At 46.8% G+C, this 14,735-nt stretch overlaps 1 protein-coding gene across 2 annotated transcripts in view; it reads right to left on the bottom strand.

Annotated features, from left to right (window-relative positions):
• LCP2 (lymphocyte cytosolic protein 2) overlaps positions 1-14,735 on the bottom strand; it is a 568,984-nt gene that overhangs the window by 14,953 nt on the left and 539,296 nt on the right. For both annotated transcript variants that reach the window (XM_050794344.1, XM_050794342.1), the window contains 10 exons: positions 14,468-14,533; positions 13,993-14,024; positions 12,950-12,987; positions 9,086-9,284; positions 6,441-6,538; positions 5,060-5,126; positions 4,859-4,942; positions 710-735; positions 585-604; positions 378-485 (listed from right to left, as the gene is read on the bottom strand). In XM_050794344.1, coding sequence (XP_050650301.1) covers positions 378-485; positions 585-604; positions 710-735; positions 4,859-4,942; positions 5,060-5,126; positions 6,441-6,538; positions 9,086-9,284; positions 12,950-12,987; positions 13,993-14,024; positions 14,468-14,533 — 738 coding nt within the window. The remainder of the gene's footprint in view (positions 1-377; positions 486-584; positions 605-709; positions 736-4,858; positions 4,943-5,059; positions 5,127-6,440; positions 6,539-9,085; positions 9,285-12,949; positions 12,988-13,992; positions 14,025-14,467; positions 14,534-14,735) is intronic.

Here is a 14,735-nt window from a genome sequence, read left to right as displayed (position 1 = left end):
TACCTGTATTGAAAAATAAAATGGTGAGTACAGTTCCTAGGCACTGTGAAGGCTTTGCTATGACGAGGTAGGAAAACTCAATGAAATATTTGACTGGAATCTCTAAAAACAGCAGTCATCCCACGCCCTTGATTAGATGCCGCTCTACTCATTTCTCAGTAGAGTCCATTTCCTTCAAAGAGACCCTGATCCTTCATAGCCAACCTGTGAAGCCTGAACATCCCTCAAGCCACAGCAAAAAAAAGGCCCACCCCGCCCCAGGGCACCGTGGAGCCCAGGAGCACCAAGGAGCCTCAGTTCCCACTGCAGAGTCAGCACAGGACAGCCTGTCTGTTGGCCACTCTGAATGACAAGCTCAAGCAACACCAGACAGTTACTTTGGCACAGGTGGCTTCTTCCCCGGTAGGGGGCTGCTTCTTTCATGTCTTTCCGTGGTCGGTGGTAAAGGAGGCTTTTGAACCTTGGGTAAATGCTCCCCGAGAGGCCTGTGGAGTTCAGGAAAAGGATGTGTGAGAAACAAATTTTGCCAAGGCAGAGTTCTACAGAGTGTCCCGTGTACCCTCATGTAGATGCAACGGTCTTACCTTCCCGCTGGAATTGAGGGCTGCAAGACAGGAGGGAAGATGTATGAGTGTCCAAGCACTTTTCAAATAATAAAGACAAGATGCGAAAAAAGCAAGCAAAACCAAAAATCAAGGTCACAGCTTACCTTGTCAGAAAACGGTGGTTTCTTTCCTGTAAATAAAAATGACAGACAGCAGATGGGCCATGAATTCAGAACTTCACAAGCATGAGGTTTAAAAACAGTTTGATGAAACTATGTCTGAACCCTTTTGGAGGTTGACGAGGATTAAGCATCAAAGCATTTTGGGGGTTGATGGGGTTTAAGCAGAAACTTTAGACTAGGAAGGGTCCCTTACAGAGCACCAAAGTTTATAAGCTCAGAGAAATTAAATGGCTTGACCATTTACATTTAAGGTCACACAGCTTTGTGTACATACCAGTAGTATTGCGGATTCTGTGCTTTTAAAAAAAAAAAAATCAACATTTTCTTTTATATAACTGATGATCAAAAGGATTCATGTTTTCTTTGGGATTTTATGCCTCTTTAATTGGTCAAAGTATTTCTTCTGCAGCCTAAGTTTTCTTTTCATATCTGAAATAAACCCACTTGCCACGGAGAGGTTAATTTTTATCCAGTTCTGTAAAACACTTGAAATTAAATGAAACACTCCACTTAGTTTGTAAAAAACTTTTAACTTGGGGAGAGCATTTCAGGAGATTCTCCTGGTATGCTGCAAATCTTTTCTGTCTGCTTGGTTTTTGTTGGTATTTGTTTGTTTTGCTTTTCTTCTAGCACAGTTGACATTCAGGCTCCCTGAAGAAATGCCAGGTGTACTTAATAATTCTGCATCACAAAGTTATTCAAAGCAATTTAATTTGTATTCTATCTGAAGTCCCCTAGAATAAATATGTCCTTTGTCTTCAATGTGATAAAAGTATTACTAACAGAATTCAACCAGGTCTAGAAGCAAATCCTATATGACCATGAGCAAGTTATTTAAGGTTTTTGAGTCCCAACGTTATCATCTCTAAAATGAAGATTATAGATTAAAACTCTATAGGTTTGCCATAAGAATTGGGTGACAATTTGTATGCAGGATCAGGCACTTGATTGTGAAAGCTGATCATACAAACTGGGAATTTTATCACATCCAAGGAAAACAGTCGAGAAGCCAGAGGGAAAAGCACTCAGGACACATATCATTGCTCCAGAAATGTGATTCTGTGCGAAGTTGGCTGCTGAAACTGCCTGCTGTAACCTGAAACCACTTTTATCTGGTAGTTGCTGAAATAATCTGCTGCCACTTGAAGATTAATTTGCCCTCTGCCATCGCTCACCAATCAAAACTTGCCAGCCCCCCAGAACCATGAACTTTCTCTCTTTTTTTCTTTTTATTTAGACAGAGTCCCACTCAGTCACCCAGGCTGGAGTGCAGTGGCGCGATCTCGGCTCACTGCAAGCTCCGCCTCCCAGGTTTACGCCATTCTCCTGTCTCAGCCTCCCGAGTAGCTGGGACTACAGGCGCCCGCCACCCTGCCCGGCTAATTTTTTGTATTTTTTAAGTAGAGACGGGGTTTCACCATGTGAGCCAGGACGGTCTCAATCTCCTGACCTCGTGATCCTCCCGCCTAGGCCTCCCAAAGTGCTGGGATTACAGGCATGAGCCACGGCGCCCGGCTATAACCAATGAACTTTGTCAATGAGCAATATGTAACACTTCTCTTTTCATAAAACCTCCAATCTTCTTTATGTTCTTCAGACATACTGAAGACCCTGAAGACCAATTGCCCCAAATTGCAATTCTTTCTTCCTAAATAAAACAAATTTAGAGATTTGCCTCTACGTTTTTATTTTGACTTTGATATGGTCATATGGGCTGACGATTGTTAGTGAACTCGCCTTTCTTTCCCTTCCTTCCACACCCAGGCGCAGCTAATGCCCATGGCGAATGGTGTGGAGTTGTATTTTCACAACATGATTTATTCTTTAAGGACCAAGTATATGCCAGGCCCATGATAAGAATATTGCCTCACTGTGAAGAGCTTACTGGCACTGAGTGTGGTGGCTCATGCCTGTTGGGAGGCTAAGACAGGAGAATCACTTGAGGCCAGGAGTTCAAGATCAACCTGGTGAATACAGGGAAACCCCAGTCTCTACAGAATATTTAAAAATTAGCCAGTCATGGTGGCATGCACCTGTAATCCCAGCCCTCTGAGAGGCTGGAGAAGAAGGATTGCTTGACCCCAGGAGTTTGGGGCTGTAATGAGCTATGATGGTGCCATTGCACTCCAGCCTGGGTGACAGAGTGAGACCCTGACTCAAAAAAAAAAGAAAAAAAAAAAAAAAAAAGGAACTTGCTGGTAGTGGGAGAGTTTTGATGGTATAAAAGCTGTTTATGAAACTTTGCTTTGGGGTGGAACCTCTAATAAGTATGTTAAAATTTGCCAATTTTTGCATATTCTCTGAGTACGTTAAAAGTCTCATGTGGAGTGTAAACATTTTAAGAAGTCAGTAATCCTTCCAAAACATCACAGAAAAGGGACTAATTCAAGGGTAAAACAGAAATTTGTCAGAAAAGTGTGTCTTTTAAAAATGTTTTTAAATATAGAAAAAAAGAATCTTTTAAAATAACAACTTTTGTGTCAGGAGGGGATTGTGAAGGATTTGATGTCAGTGTTCCACTTTTCTGATGTCTTGGCTCATGGCAGTGAGCAGGGTTGGAATCTAAAGTCAAATCTGTCTTCATTTCCATGTAATTACACAGCTCTCTATAGCAGATGATTCCAAGCCAAAACAGCCAGCACAGCTTTGCATGACTCAGCAGAGCTGTGATGTACTTCGGGGAAAGAGCAGTGAGCAGCAGCCTCAAATCCAAGAACTGAAAGTCATTTTGCTGACAGACAAAAAGGGATTGAGGCCACAGAAAGCTAAATGCCTGGCTCAGAGCACAGCCAAGAAAGGGGTGAGGGGCAGCTGGGATTCTGAGCTCCTTTCCGTTCAGTTGCAGAGTTCCTTCCTCAGACTCATGTAGTTCACAGCAAGTTAAAACCCAGGGTCCTCAACTGCAGCGTGATATGGTGGAAAAGAGCCCCCACTTAGAAGTCAGAAAGACGAGGGTTCAAATTTAGGCAAATTATCCAACTTCTTTGACCCTTAATTTTATCATCTGAGAAGTGAGGATAAAAATGCATGTCCTGGGCCGGGCGCGGTGGCTCAAGCCTGTAATCCCAGCACTTTGGGAGGCCGAGACGGGTGGATCACGAGGTCAGGAGATCGAGACCATCCTGGCTAACACGGTGAAACCCCGTCTCTACTAAAAACATACAAAAAAATAGCTGGGCGAGGTGGCGGGCGCCTGTAGTCCCAGCTACTCGGGAGGCTGAGGCAGGAGAATGGCGTGAACCCGGGAGGCGGAGCTTGCAGTGAGCTGAGATCCGGCCACTGCACTCCAGCCCGGGCGACAGAGCGAGACTCCGTCTCAAAAAAAAAAAAAAAAAAAAAAAAAAAAAAAAAAAAAAAAAAATGCATGTCCTTTGTTGAGTTGGTGTGAGGATTAGAGATACTGTAGGTGTATTCGCAGTATGTAGAGCACTTGCCCCACAGTAGTTGCTCAACAAATGGTAGCTAAGTTTTAGAATTGAATTGAAAATAGCTCCCCATGAAGGTAACTGCAATCCAAGAATATTCCGTGTAAATTGTGAAGAAAAAGGACTGTGGTATACCCAAGTTTGGTCAATTGTGTACCTAAAACCAAAACATCCCTGACATTTGAATAGCACCTTAGGGATTTTATAAAGCATTTTCTATGTACAGAACATCCACCTTACAGATTAGGAGATTGAGCCCTGAAAAACTAACATCCCAGTGGTCTGTGAGCTACTAAGTAGCAGGCAAGGCAGCAGACACGAGCTCCCCTAACCCCCTTGTCTCAATTCAGATCCTCTCTCTGTACCCCAAAGCCTCTTGGCTGAAGGACAATGGGATTTCTGTACACAGATCACACACATCACATAGAGAAGCAGCACCACCCCCAGGAGCAGAGAGCAGGAGCTTTCTAATGAGGCAAATCTGGGTTTAGGTCTCTACTCCCATCACTTGGTAGCTGTGTGATCTTGGGAAGGTACCTCTTTGTGTTTCAGTTTCCTCATCTGTAAAATGAGGATGATTCTACTAGTCTCCATTTCCTAGTATTGTGGCCATAGTTACATGAGATGGTGCATGTGAAACGCATGCAGGAAGCACTTTATAACAGCTTATCATTATTACTATGCATTAAATGTGAATCATACCCACCTAGTGTGAAGGGTTCTCTGTCAAACGGAGCTAATGAACGATCTAAGGGAGGTTTGGTGCTTCTGTCTATTGAAGGAGCAGGGACTGGAAGGGGAAAAGGCTGACATCAATGAAAAGAAGAAAGCAGTCGGCTGGGGATGGGGTGGGGCTAGGGGAGTGCCTGGTGGGAACAGGGCAAGAGAGAGCAGCCCTTGTACTCACGCTTTGCCGTTTTGTGGTTTCTGCTTCTGCTGGGTTCTTCGTGGTTGGTCTGGGGTGGTGGTAGTGGCTGCATAAAGATCCAAACGTTAGGAAGCATTTCCAATACACCAGCAAGACCTGGCACTCCCAAAACCTGTCTGGATCTGCTCACTTTTCCTTATCTTCATGTTCTGCCTAAAAACATCCATGACCATTTCTTCCCTGAACTACTGCAGTAGCCTCCTATCTCAGCTCCCTGTTCTAGACTCTGCCACGTAAGCTCTTTTCTGCAGGCAGCGGAGTGAGCATGTCACTTTCCTGATAAGACTTCCAGTGGCTCCTACCACATTAGAAACAAAATTAAAACTCGGTAATGTCCTGCAAGGCCCTGCCTGAGCTGGCCCACGTCTGCTCTCTCAACTCTTTCCTGTGATCCCTTCTCAGTACCCATGGGGTCTCCACCTTAGAATCTTCTTGCAGTTCTTGGAAAATCTCAAGGTCATGCCCTCTTTGGCATCCCTACACTTGTTTCCCTCTGCCTAGAATGTTCTTCTCCCAGCTCTTCCTACAACTGGCTCATTCTGTCCCAGCTCCTTGTCACCTCCCCCCTCCACACCATCATGTTACCTGGTCTTCTGTCCCCCCAACCACACATAACTACTCAAATGATCTCTTTCAGACATCTGTCTACCGTCTGACGACCTGTCTCCCCCTAGCCCTAGTTGAGCTTTAAGAAAGCAGAGACCTCATTTATCTTGTTTCCACTTTATCCCCAATGCCTAGAACTCTGCTTGGCACATAGTAGCTGCTCAGTCAATATTTGCTGATTAAATAAGTGAATCCTGAATCTCAAAAGAAGGTCTTCAAATGTCAAAGGTAATATGCACTTGTGGATAAACTTGTGAAGAGAACACATTCGTAACTATCAATTCCTTAGTCTGAGCATCTCAGGGTCACTCTGGAAACTTATCAGATTCACAAGAGCTAGGCTGTATGCTTGAAGAAAGAGAAAACGGGGTTTGCTACCTCTGTCTCCTCCGGTCGGAAGGCACCTGTCCCTGGAATTTCAGGTGTCGGCCAGAAGGTGGCGCAAGTCTTTTTGCAGGCGAGAGGCCCACGCAACACCAGTAGGTGCCACGGGCTTAATTCAGTTCTCTTTGGGTTTATTTTACAGTTTTCACTTCTCTCAAATAGTGGGAAGTAAACAAAAACCACCAGTATTTGACCCCAGAAAAGAAACACTTGTGAGTGCTTGGGTATGCATTTCCCCAGCCGAGGGAAAACATTATAATCTTTTCTTACAAAATTAGAATGAGATAAAGATGTTTATAGTTTTATTTTTCTCTCTGGCGGAGGAAATAACTGCAGTGGACACCAAGTAAAAGAACGGGAGGAGGCCTACCGAGTGGTTCCGGCCGGCGGGCGGGGGCGGGAGGGCGGCCATCGGTCTCTGCGGGGGCACAGGAGGCTGTTGGGGGGTTTTCCCAGAGGGGGGCCGGTCTGTGGAAACACAAGATTATTAAAGTGAAATGGGAGTGTGAGCCAAGCTCAGGGGTCTCCAGGAACAGATATGCAGCTCGGGACCCCCAGGCCCACACCAGTGCCAGCAGGAGCCCCAGCCACGGGGAGACCCAGCCTGGATCTCACCCACCCTTCCCTGCCCATTTTTTCTGTCCTAGTTTGTGTCACTCTCCTTATACGCAGGCTCGGCTCTCTTTGCACTTCACAGGAATAGGTATTTATCCGAGATTTTGCCAATCAAGAAAGGCCTCTTTGCAATTAGCTCAGCCAAAACTGGAAGGGAGGATTTTCAGACAATTTTGTAAAGAAGTATACATACACATGCCTCTGTATGCAGACACACAAATATACACATGTGCACACATGCACGCACACACATGTATATGCACACACCTGCACACACAGAGACACGCGTGCACAAGAGACACACACGCATGCCAAAAATCTCACAGGCACACCCAGTTGCCTGTGCGGGGTGAAGTCAGCTCTCACTGCCATAGGGATCCTGTTCTGTCTGCCCTTCCTTCCCCTCTCCAATGTCCTGGGCTCTCTCCTCCCTGACACTTCCTCCTTTTGCTCATCTCTTCCCATAAAGGGAGGAGCTGGTCACCAACTTCTCTTACCAGACCACAGACTCTTAAGTGGAAGCTAGATTTGCCTTGAACAGAAACTCACATTATCTGGGTAGAAACTCACATTATCCAGATCTCCAGGGAAGTGTCCCTAGGCCGGGTTGACAGGCTGGCAATTTCCTACCCCTTTGACAGGGAAAGCCCAGGACAAGACCATCAAGCAAGAGGGGTGAGTGGGTAGGGCCTCCTAATGCTTTGTGCCCTGGGTGCCTCTCTTGCCTGACTCTAGTCCCAGCCTTGGAGAGGTGCAGTTCTTCCACAGGGAAGCGGGTAGGAGCAAGCCCAGCCTGACCTAATCCCACCCCACTCCACCCACACTGGCCATCTCTCAGCTTCTCTAATAGGCTGTGCTCCTTTGAGCCTCAGGGCCTTTGCACGGCCATTTCTGCTGCTTCAAATGTTCTTCTTTACCACATCCACTTCCACTTGGCCAACTTGTATTCATCCTTTAATCTTGGTTTAATATCACAGCTTAAAGATTACACCCTCAGGCAAACGCTCCAGCCTCATCTCCTGCACTTGTCTTCCTGTTTCTGTGTCACAGTTTCACTAAGTAACCACATGGCTCATCTGTTGGAGGCTGCCTCACCCGCCGGACTGTCAGTCCCTTGACGAGGGCTGTCTTATTCACTCTGTATCTTAATGACTGGCACACACAAGGCACTCAACAACTGACTTATCCATTGCTTCTCTGGACCTCCACTTCCCTATATAAGAAATAGATTTGATCATGGTTATCCTTATTACACAGATGTTTAAAAACCACCATGAGACATTGAGACAGCATTTTGTGAAAGGGCTTTAACATGAAAATGAGTTATACCACATAAAGGATTAAATGGTATTCGTTTTCTGTGGTACCGATCTTCCATTTTCAGCTTATTCCCTGAAAGTATATTATGCACGTATACATTTGTTTATTTTCTGTCAACACCACTACTAGAATGTAAGCCCGAGGAGGCAGGGGCTGTGTCTTCTTTCCTGATCATTTCTAAGCACTGAGAATGGGACCTGGGCTCTCAGCACATCAACGATGTTTGTTGAATGAACAAATGGAGAGAGAAGTGGGCCAAAAGGACAGATAGACAAGAAAAATCGTAAATACTGTCTATTTTTTTTAAAGTCACAGTCAAACCCTACTCAATATCTTCATGTTTATTCTAGCATAATAATGCTATGTAACTGTAATTTGGTCAAAAGACGGGGAGCAGCCAGGAGCGATGGCTCAAGCCTGTAATCCCAGCACTTTGGGAGGCCAAGACGGGCGGATCTTGAGGTCAGGAGATCGAGACCATCCTGGCTAAAACGGTGAAACCCCGTCTCTACTTAAAAATACGAAAAACTAGCCGGGCGAGGTGGTGGGCGCCTGTAGTCCCAGCTACTCAGGAGGCTGAGGCAGGAGAATGGCGTAAACCCGGGAGGTAAAGCTTGCAGTGAGCTGAAATCCGGCCACTGCACTCCAGCCTGGGCGACAGAGCGAGACTCCGTCTCAAAAAAAAAAAAAAAAAAAAAAAAAAAAAAAGACGGGGAGGAACAAGTACTCTTGGAGTACCTGAGTAAACTGCATAATGAGTTGAAACTGCCAAACAGCCTTAGGTGGTAGTTTAATGCTGATGGCAGCCACCGCAGGCAAGAATTGGTTGCAGTATTAGTAGTCCTCACGGCAAACCTATGTGGTCTGTACATTTATTACCCTATTTCACAGATGAGGAAATTGAGGCCCAGAGAGGCAGAGTTACTCGAACAAAGCCACATAGCTGTTGAGAAGCCGAGCAGGTATCGACACCCAGAGCTTTCTGCTACACGGGCAAGCTGGGGCATCGGTCTTCCGTGCAGCAGTGGGGAGCTTGGCTTTGTGCTGCTGGGGCCGGAAAATCCAGAAATGGGCCCTTACCGATGTACATGGAGTTGGAGTTGGGAAATGGCTTGGCAGGCAGGATGGAGTTCTGCAGAGCCTCCTCGTCATTGGAGGGTGGCGGCTCATAGTCGGCGTCATCTTCCACGGGTGCCTCTTCCTCCTCATTGGGGGACTCATAGTCTCCGTCATCCTCCCCATCCTGGTCATCATTGGGACTTTCATAGTCATCTTCTTCCTGCCAACGCAGTGATAGGGACAGCGCAGTTTGTAGAGGCTATGCGGCCCTCGATGTGCCTGTGCCCACTCTCTCCCTGCCAAGCCTCATCACAGTATAACCCGGGGCCAGGCAGCCTGAAGACAGTTACTCCCATTTTACGGATGAGGAATCTGAGGTCAGGGAGCACCGTATCACAGGGGCAGCCAGTCATGGACTTGAGACCTGGTGAAGGTCTTCAGACAACCATTTTACACAACACCTTTTTGCACCACAGAGAAAAAGAGAAGAAAGGAGAAGGATGCTGGATAGAGGGTACTGGAATAGACTCTGTCTTGAGTTAACACATTTTTTGCTCCAGGCATCACCAAGAGAAAGACTAAAGGCCTGGAGCATTTGTGATGATATTAGTTAATTGCCACTTCTGTTCAAGTGTGCCTGTGCTCAAAAAATGTCCTCTCATTATAACCTAGCGCAGCATTGAAGGCCTAGCTAATGGGGAAAACAGATAAACAAAGCCTGTTAAGTGGAAGGCAGATTAGGTTGTGTCTAGGAAGGGACGGTCAGAGGCTGTGCTATTCTTTTTGCTGAGAGTTGAGTGTATCAACACATCCATTATTCATGAAATCTGACACTGAGTGTGAAGCTGCTCTCTTGGAAAGAATCTCTAAATTTTAGATTTTTTATTGTATTTAATTTTTGCTTCTTCCTGGGTGTCAGGGAAAGTAAGCCCGAGGTGCTGGGTGCTTTTGCCTTTGAAGCAGTCTATGAAGGTGAACGAGCATTGGAATGACTTCCCAAGCAGAGGCAGCAGCATCAGCAACAGTGATGAGTGCTCATCACAGTCATGCCAAACTCTAGGGCGCGAGTCAATGAGCCCAGACCTCAACGCTCAAGGGCAGTGTGGGAAAAAGCAATGGGAAGTGGCCACTTTTTGAGGAAAGAGATGTTCCCATGTCCTAGAAATCCTGACAGCTTTGGGTGGTCTCAGGCAGACTGTCTTTAAGTGGTTCTGTTGAAAGATTCCTGTGTTTGTTTTTGACTTGAGGAATATTAAAAACATCAACAATAGAGTGGCAAAGTGAGCACTGGGTGCCTTCCCAACTCCAAAAAATGACTTTGTCCTGCCCTGTCAGTGTTGTTATTACTTAGGAGCAGGTGGGCAGAGCCCCGGAGGAATGCTGCTTCAGATCAAGAGCCTCAGCATGGAGGTCTGCAGGCACGTGGCCTCCCTCCAGCCGCTGCTGACCCCTCCCTCACCCTGTCTGCCCTAGGCCCGTCATTCCTGACTTTACACCAGCTCTTTACCCTATCAACCTTTCTCAAATGACAGAGTTTTCCTCTCTGCTTCTAGAACAATCATTTTCTCCCAATCATTTGGCTTCTAAATTTGCATGCATGGTGGTGTTGCTAATTATATTCTGCCATATGTGTGTTAAAGTAAATTAAAATGGAGACAAGGCCTGAAGAATCCCTGAGCAGACAAAACCAGTTGAGTCTCATCAGTGACCTAAACCTTACTTGATTTGCAAGCATAAGCAAAAGTTAACTTGGGTTATTTCTTGTCAATGTTTATATTAAAGAAAAACAGAACTTAAGCTCAACCAATCAGAAGTAGCCAGCAAATTTATAATTATATAACTAGGAGCTTTCCAGCAAGATAGACTGAATGAGATCTGTTATAACTATAATCCATCAAATATTTTCTTTCTTTCTTTTTTTTTTTTTTTGAGATGGAGTCTCACTCTGTCGCCACACTGGAGTAGTGCAGTGGTGCAATCTCAGCTCACTCAACCTCCGCCTCCCAGGTTCAAGTGATTCTCCTGTCTCAGCCTCCCGAGTAGCTGGGATTACAGGCACACACCACCACGCCCAGCTAATTTTTGTATTTTTAATAGAGACGGGATTTCACCATGTTGGCCAGGATGGTCTCCATCTCTTGACCTTGTGATCTGCCCACCTCGGCCTCCCAAAATGCTGGGATTACAAGTGTAAGCCACTGCACCCAGCCCAAATATTTTCTTTGTATTATATCCACATTCACTTTATAAACGCTTATCCCTCATCCTTCTTCAGCAAAGCCTCCTTCTGGTTTGGTGCTGCCTGATTCATGAATCACTGTTTGCTCAAATAAACTCCTTAAAAAAAAATTGCATTATGCCTCAGTTTATCTTTTTAAAATGGGGTATCCATACTGTGAAATGCTCAGGATTGGGTCCTTTATCTCCACTCCTTTCCCTGTATGTGCTTGCAAAGAGCTGGGCACATGATGGAGCTGCCAAGCTCTATAGCCACTGGTGAATGGAAGCCCTCAGTTTACAGAGAGGATTGGACAGCACGAGAAAGGCTGCACGGCAGGGATTCCGCCTCTGTGAGTAAACAGAAGCTTTTCAGCGGAAACTCTGGGCTGTTTCCCCTTTGTACCAAAGAAATCTGTGAGATTCCTTCATTTTCAGGTAGAAAGCATAAACTTAGCTAAAACTTTTTTTCCCCCCAAATTAAATGCTTTCTTTTACCAGAATCCCAATAGGACAAGGGACATTTTGTTTCTGCTTTTTTTTTTTTTTTTTTTTTTTTGAGACACAGTCTCGCTCTGTCGCCCAGGCTGGAGTACAGTGACGTGATCTCGGCTCACTGCAAGCTCCACCTCCCAGGTTCACACCATTCTCCTGCCTCAGCCTCCTGAGTAGCTGGGACTACAGGCACCCGCCACCACGTCCAGCTAATTTTTTTGTATTTTTAGTAGAGACAGGGTTTCACCGTGTTAGTCAGGATGGTCTGGATCTCCTGATCTTGTGATCCACCCACCTCGGCCTCCCAAAATGCTGGGATTACAGGCTTGAGCCACCACGCCCGGCCTGTTTTTGCTTTCTAAAGGCACTAGAGGCAGCCTCTTACGGGAAGGACCACATAACTGAGGGTCTGGTTACCTGGGTCCTAGGTCTGCCTCTAACTAGCTTTGTGTTCTACACAAGTCACATTCTGCTCTCCTGTGGGCTTAGTTGCCTCATCTGTAAAATGAACAGATTGGGTTACAGTCCACAATAGAGTTCTTAGCCTGAGACTGCTTCGTGGGTTGTGACTGTGTATATAGGTTCCTGGAGAGGGGCCGTACAATCCATCAGACTCTCAGAGTGGGCACTGTGACCTTGCAATGTAAAAACCAACTGGATCGCACCCTTTTGAGGTCTTTTCCGGGCTAACAGTGGGTTCTGAAGTTCTTCTCCCTCCGTGCCACCAATGGGGACTTAAGTCCATGAGAAAAGCTACTTGAGGGTAGATTTCTAGGAGTGTCCATTTTTGGAGATGGGGGTTGTGAGTGGGGGGTGGTAGCAGTGGGTAAAATGCAGTCAGCAAAGTACAGCCTAGGGCCATGTGCAGCCCACCCTCTGTGTTTGTAAATGAAGGTTTATGGGCACAAAGTCAAGCCTATTTGTTTGCTCATTGTCTGTGGCTGCTTTTGTGCTCCCGTAGCAGAGTTGAGTAGCTGAGACAGAGGCTGCATGGCTCCCAAAGCCAAAACTATTTCCTGTCTGGCCCTATGCAGAGCACCTTTTCTGGGCCCTGGGTGGGTGTGCTGGCACCATGTTAGAGCCCCACTCCACTTGGCTCCATGCTGGGTCCATATCACAAAGCCGCCCTGGACACTGCTGTAAAGGTGCAAGAACAGCCCACACCATACTCACAAAGGACGACCAGCCCCCATTGTCCTCTTCATGGCTTTCTGTGGAAGGAGATGACACCACCGTCAGCACTGAAGAAAGCCGCCGCTTGAAGGAAAGTCAAAACTTCCCCATTTGATGCCTTCCCTCACCAATGCTCCTTCCCCGGCCTCCACCTACCTTCCACACCCCTGGGGGTTGAGCCATTTACTGTCAGCTCCAGAGACCCTGCCCAAGGTGCTCATTCTACCTGAGCATGAGCAATGGTTCTCAACCTTTCACATGTGTAACAGTGATTTAGGAAGTGCTTTAAGACCTGTAGTTACCTGGGGGCCTGTGCCTACTGCTTCTGACTCAGCAGGACAGGCCAGGCCCCAGGAATCTGCATTGCAACACTTGTGCGATTGAACAGTTGAAAAGCTGCTTTACTGCAATCCCAGCACTTCAGGAGGCTGAGGTGGCAGTCATGAGGTCAGGAGATCGAGACCATCCTGGCTAACATGGTGAAACCCCGTCTCTATTAAAAATACAAAAAATTAGCCGGGTGCGGTGGTGGGTGCCTGTAGTCCCGGTTACTCGGGAGTCTGAGGCAGGAGAATGGCATGAACCTGGGAGGTGGAGCTTGCAGTCAGGTGAGATCGCGCCACTGCACTCCAGCCTGGGCAACACTCCAGCCTGGGCGACGGAGCGAGACTCTGTCTCAAAAAAAAAAAAAAAAAAAAAAAAACCAGCTGCTTTAAAGACTCAGATGCAGGGGGACTAGCTCAGCTCAGGTGCTCACTCAGAGGCGGGGTCCCTCTGTTTTCCTCTACAGAGCCCCCAGAGTTCCTCAGTGTGTTTCTGAAGATGGTCCCAGCAGAACAGGGGCCATAAGCCAGGTGCCCTGCAGAGCGACATCTCCTCCCCTCCATCTAGACCCAAACTGTTTTCTGGGTAAGAAATGGCTGACAGACAAGTCAGTAAGGTCACCCGAATGAACTCAAGGAGCCCCCGGAACCAGAAAGGCAAGAAAACTGAAATACCTATCACCAACTAAAGCAATCACCTCTCAGCCCTGATAGCTTTACCTGTCTCTTCAGGAAACCGCTGGACTTGGGGTCTGCAAAGGCAAATAGCATTGCGTTAACGGTCCTGTTGATTTAAGGCGATCTCCCTCGTTCCTCAATCTGGCCCCGCGAGAGGGAGCCCCAGTGGAGGACATGTCTCACTGCTCAAGAGGGGCTTGTGTCCTTGCTGCTCAGCAACTGGGGCTAGGATACCCTGAAAATTCTGGAAATCACCAAGCCACATGAGTGGCATGACTGGAAGCTCATGACTGTCTGATGCTCTAGAGGGAAGTTCCCCTGATGTCCCAGACCCAGGGACAGGATGCAGGGCAGGGGAGGAAACTCCTTCCTCTCCTTGGACACCATCTTCCAGACCCCTGGGATTCAGGGGACCAATGCAGGTCAAAAAGTAAGGCAAAAACAGTTCTGTGCCTCCCTTTTAAGGTTCAACTTGGGATTGAAAAACCTTGCGTTTCCTTACACCAGCCCCACTCACTTGCGTGTGAAGATGCTCCTCCTCTCTTCGTTCTTGTTGATTTCTTGACTTAACTTACTGAGAATCCTGCAAGATAAAGAGACAGATGAAGAGACAAAACCACCTTCTCTCAGTCTCAACCTTCCCCCTGACCCTTGATGTCCCCTGGTCTATAGAAACTTGGGGCACCAGGGCCAACTTTAGCCAACCTCCTCTTTGTCACCTCTGCAGGGACCCTCTGCTCCTCACTTCCTCCCAGAATTTGCCACCTTATTCTCCAGGCCAGACC

The sequence above is a fragment of the Macaca thibetana genome, chromosome 6, assembly GCF_024542745.1.
Source record: "Macaca thibetana thibetana isolate TM-01 chromosome 6, ASM2454274v1, whole genome shotgun sequence".
In the NCBI taxonomy this organism is placed as follows: domain Eukaryota; kingdom Metazoa; phylum Chordata; class Mammalia; order Primates; family Cercopithecidae; genus Macaca; species Macaca thibetana.
Note: the sequence above shows the minus strand (reverse complement) of the source record. Positions and strands in the feature narration are given on the sequence as shown.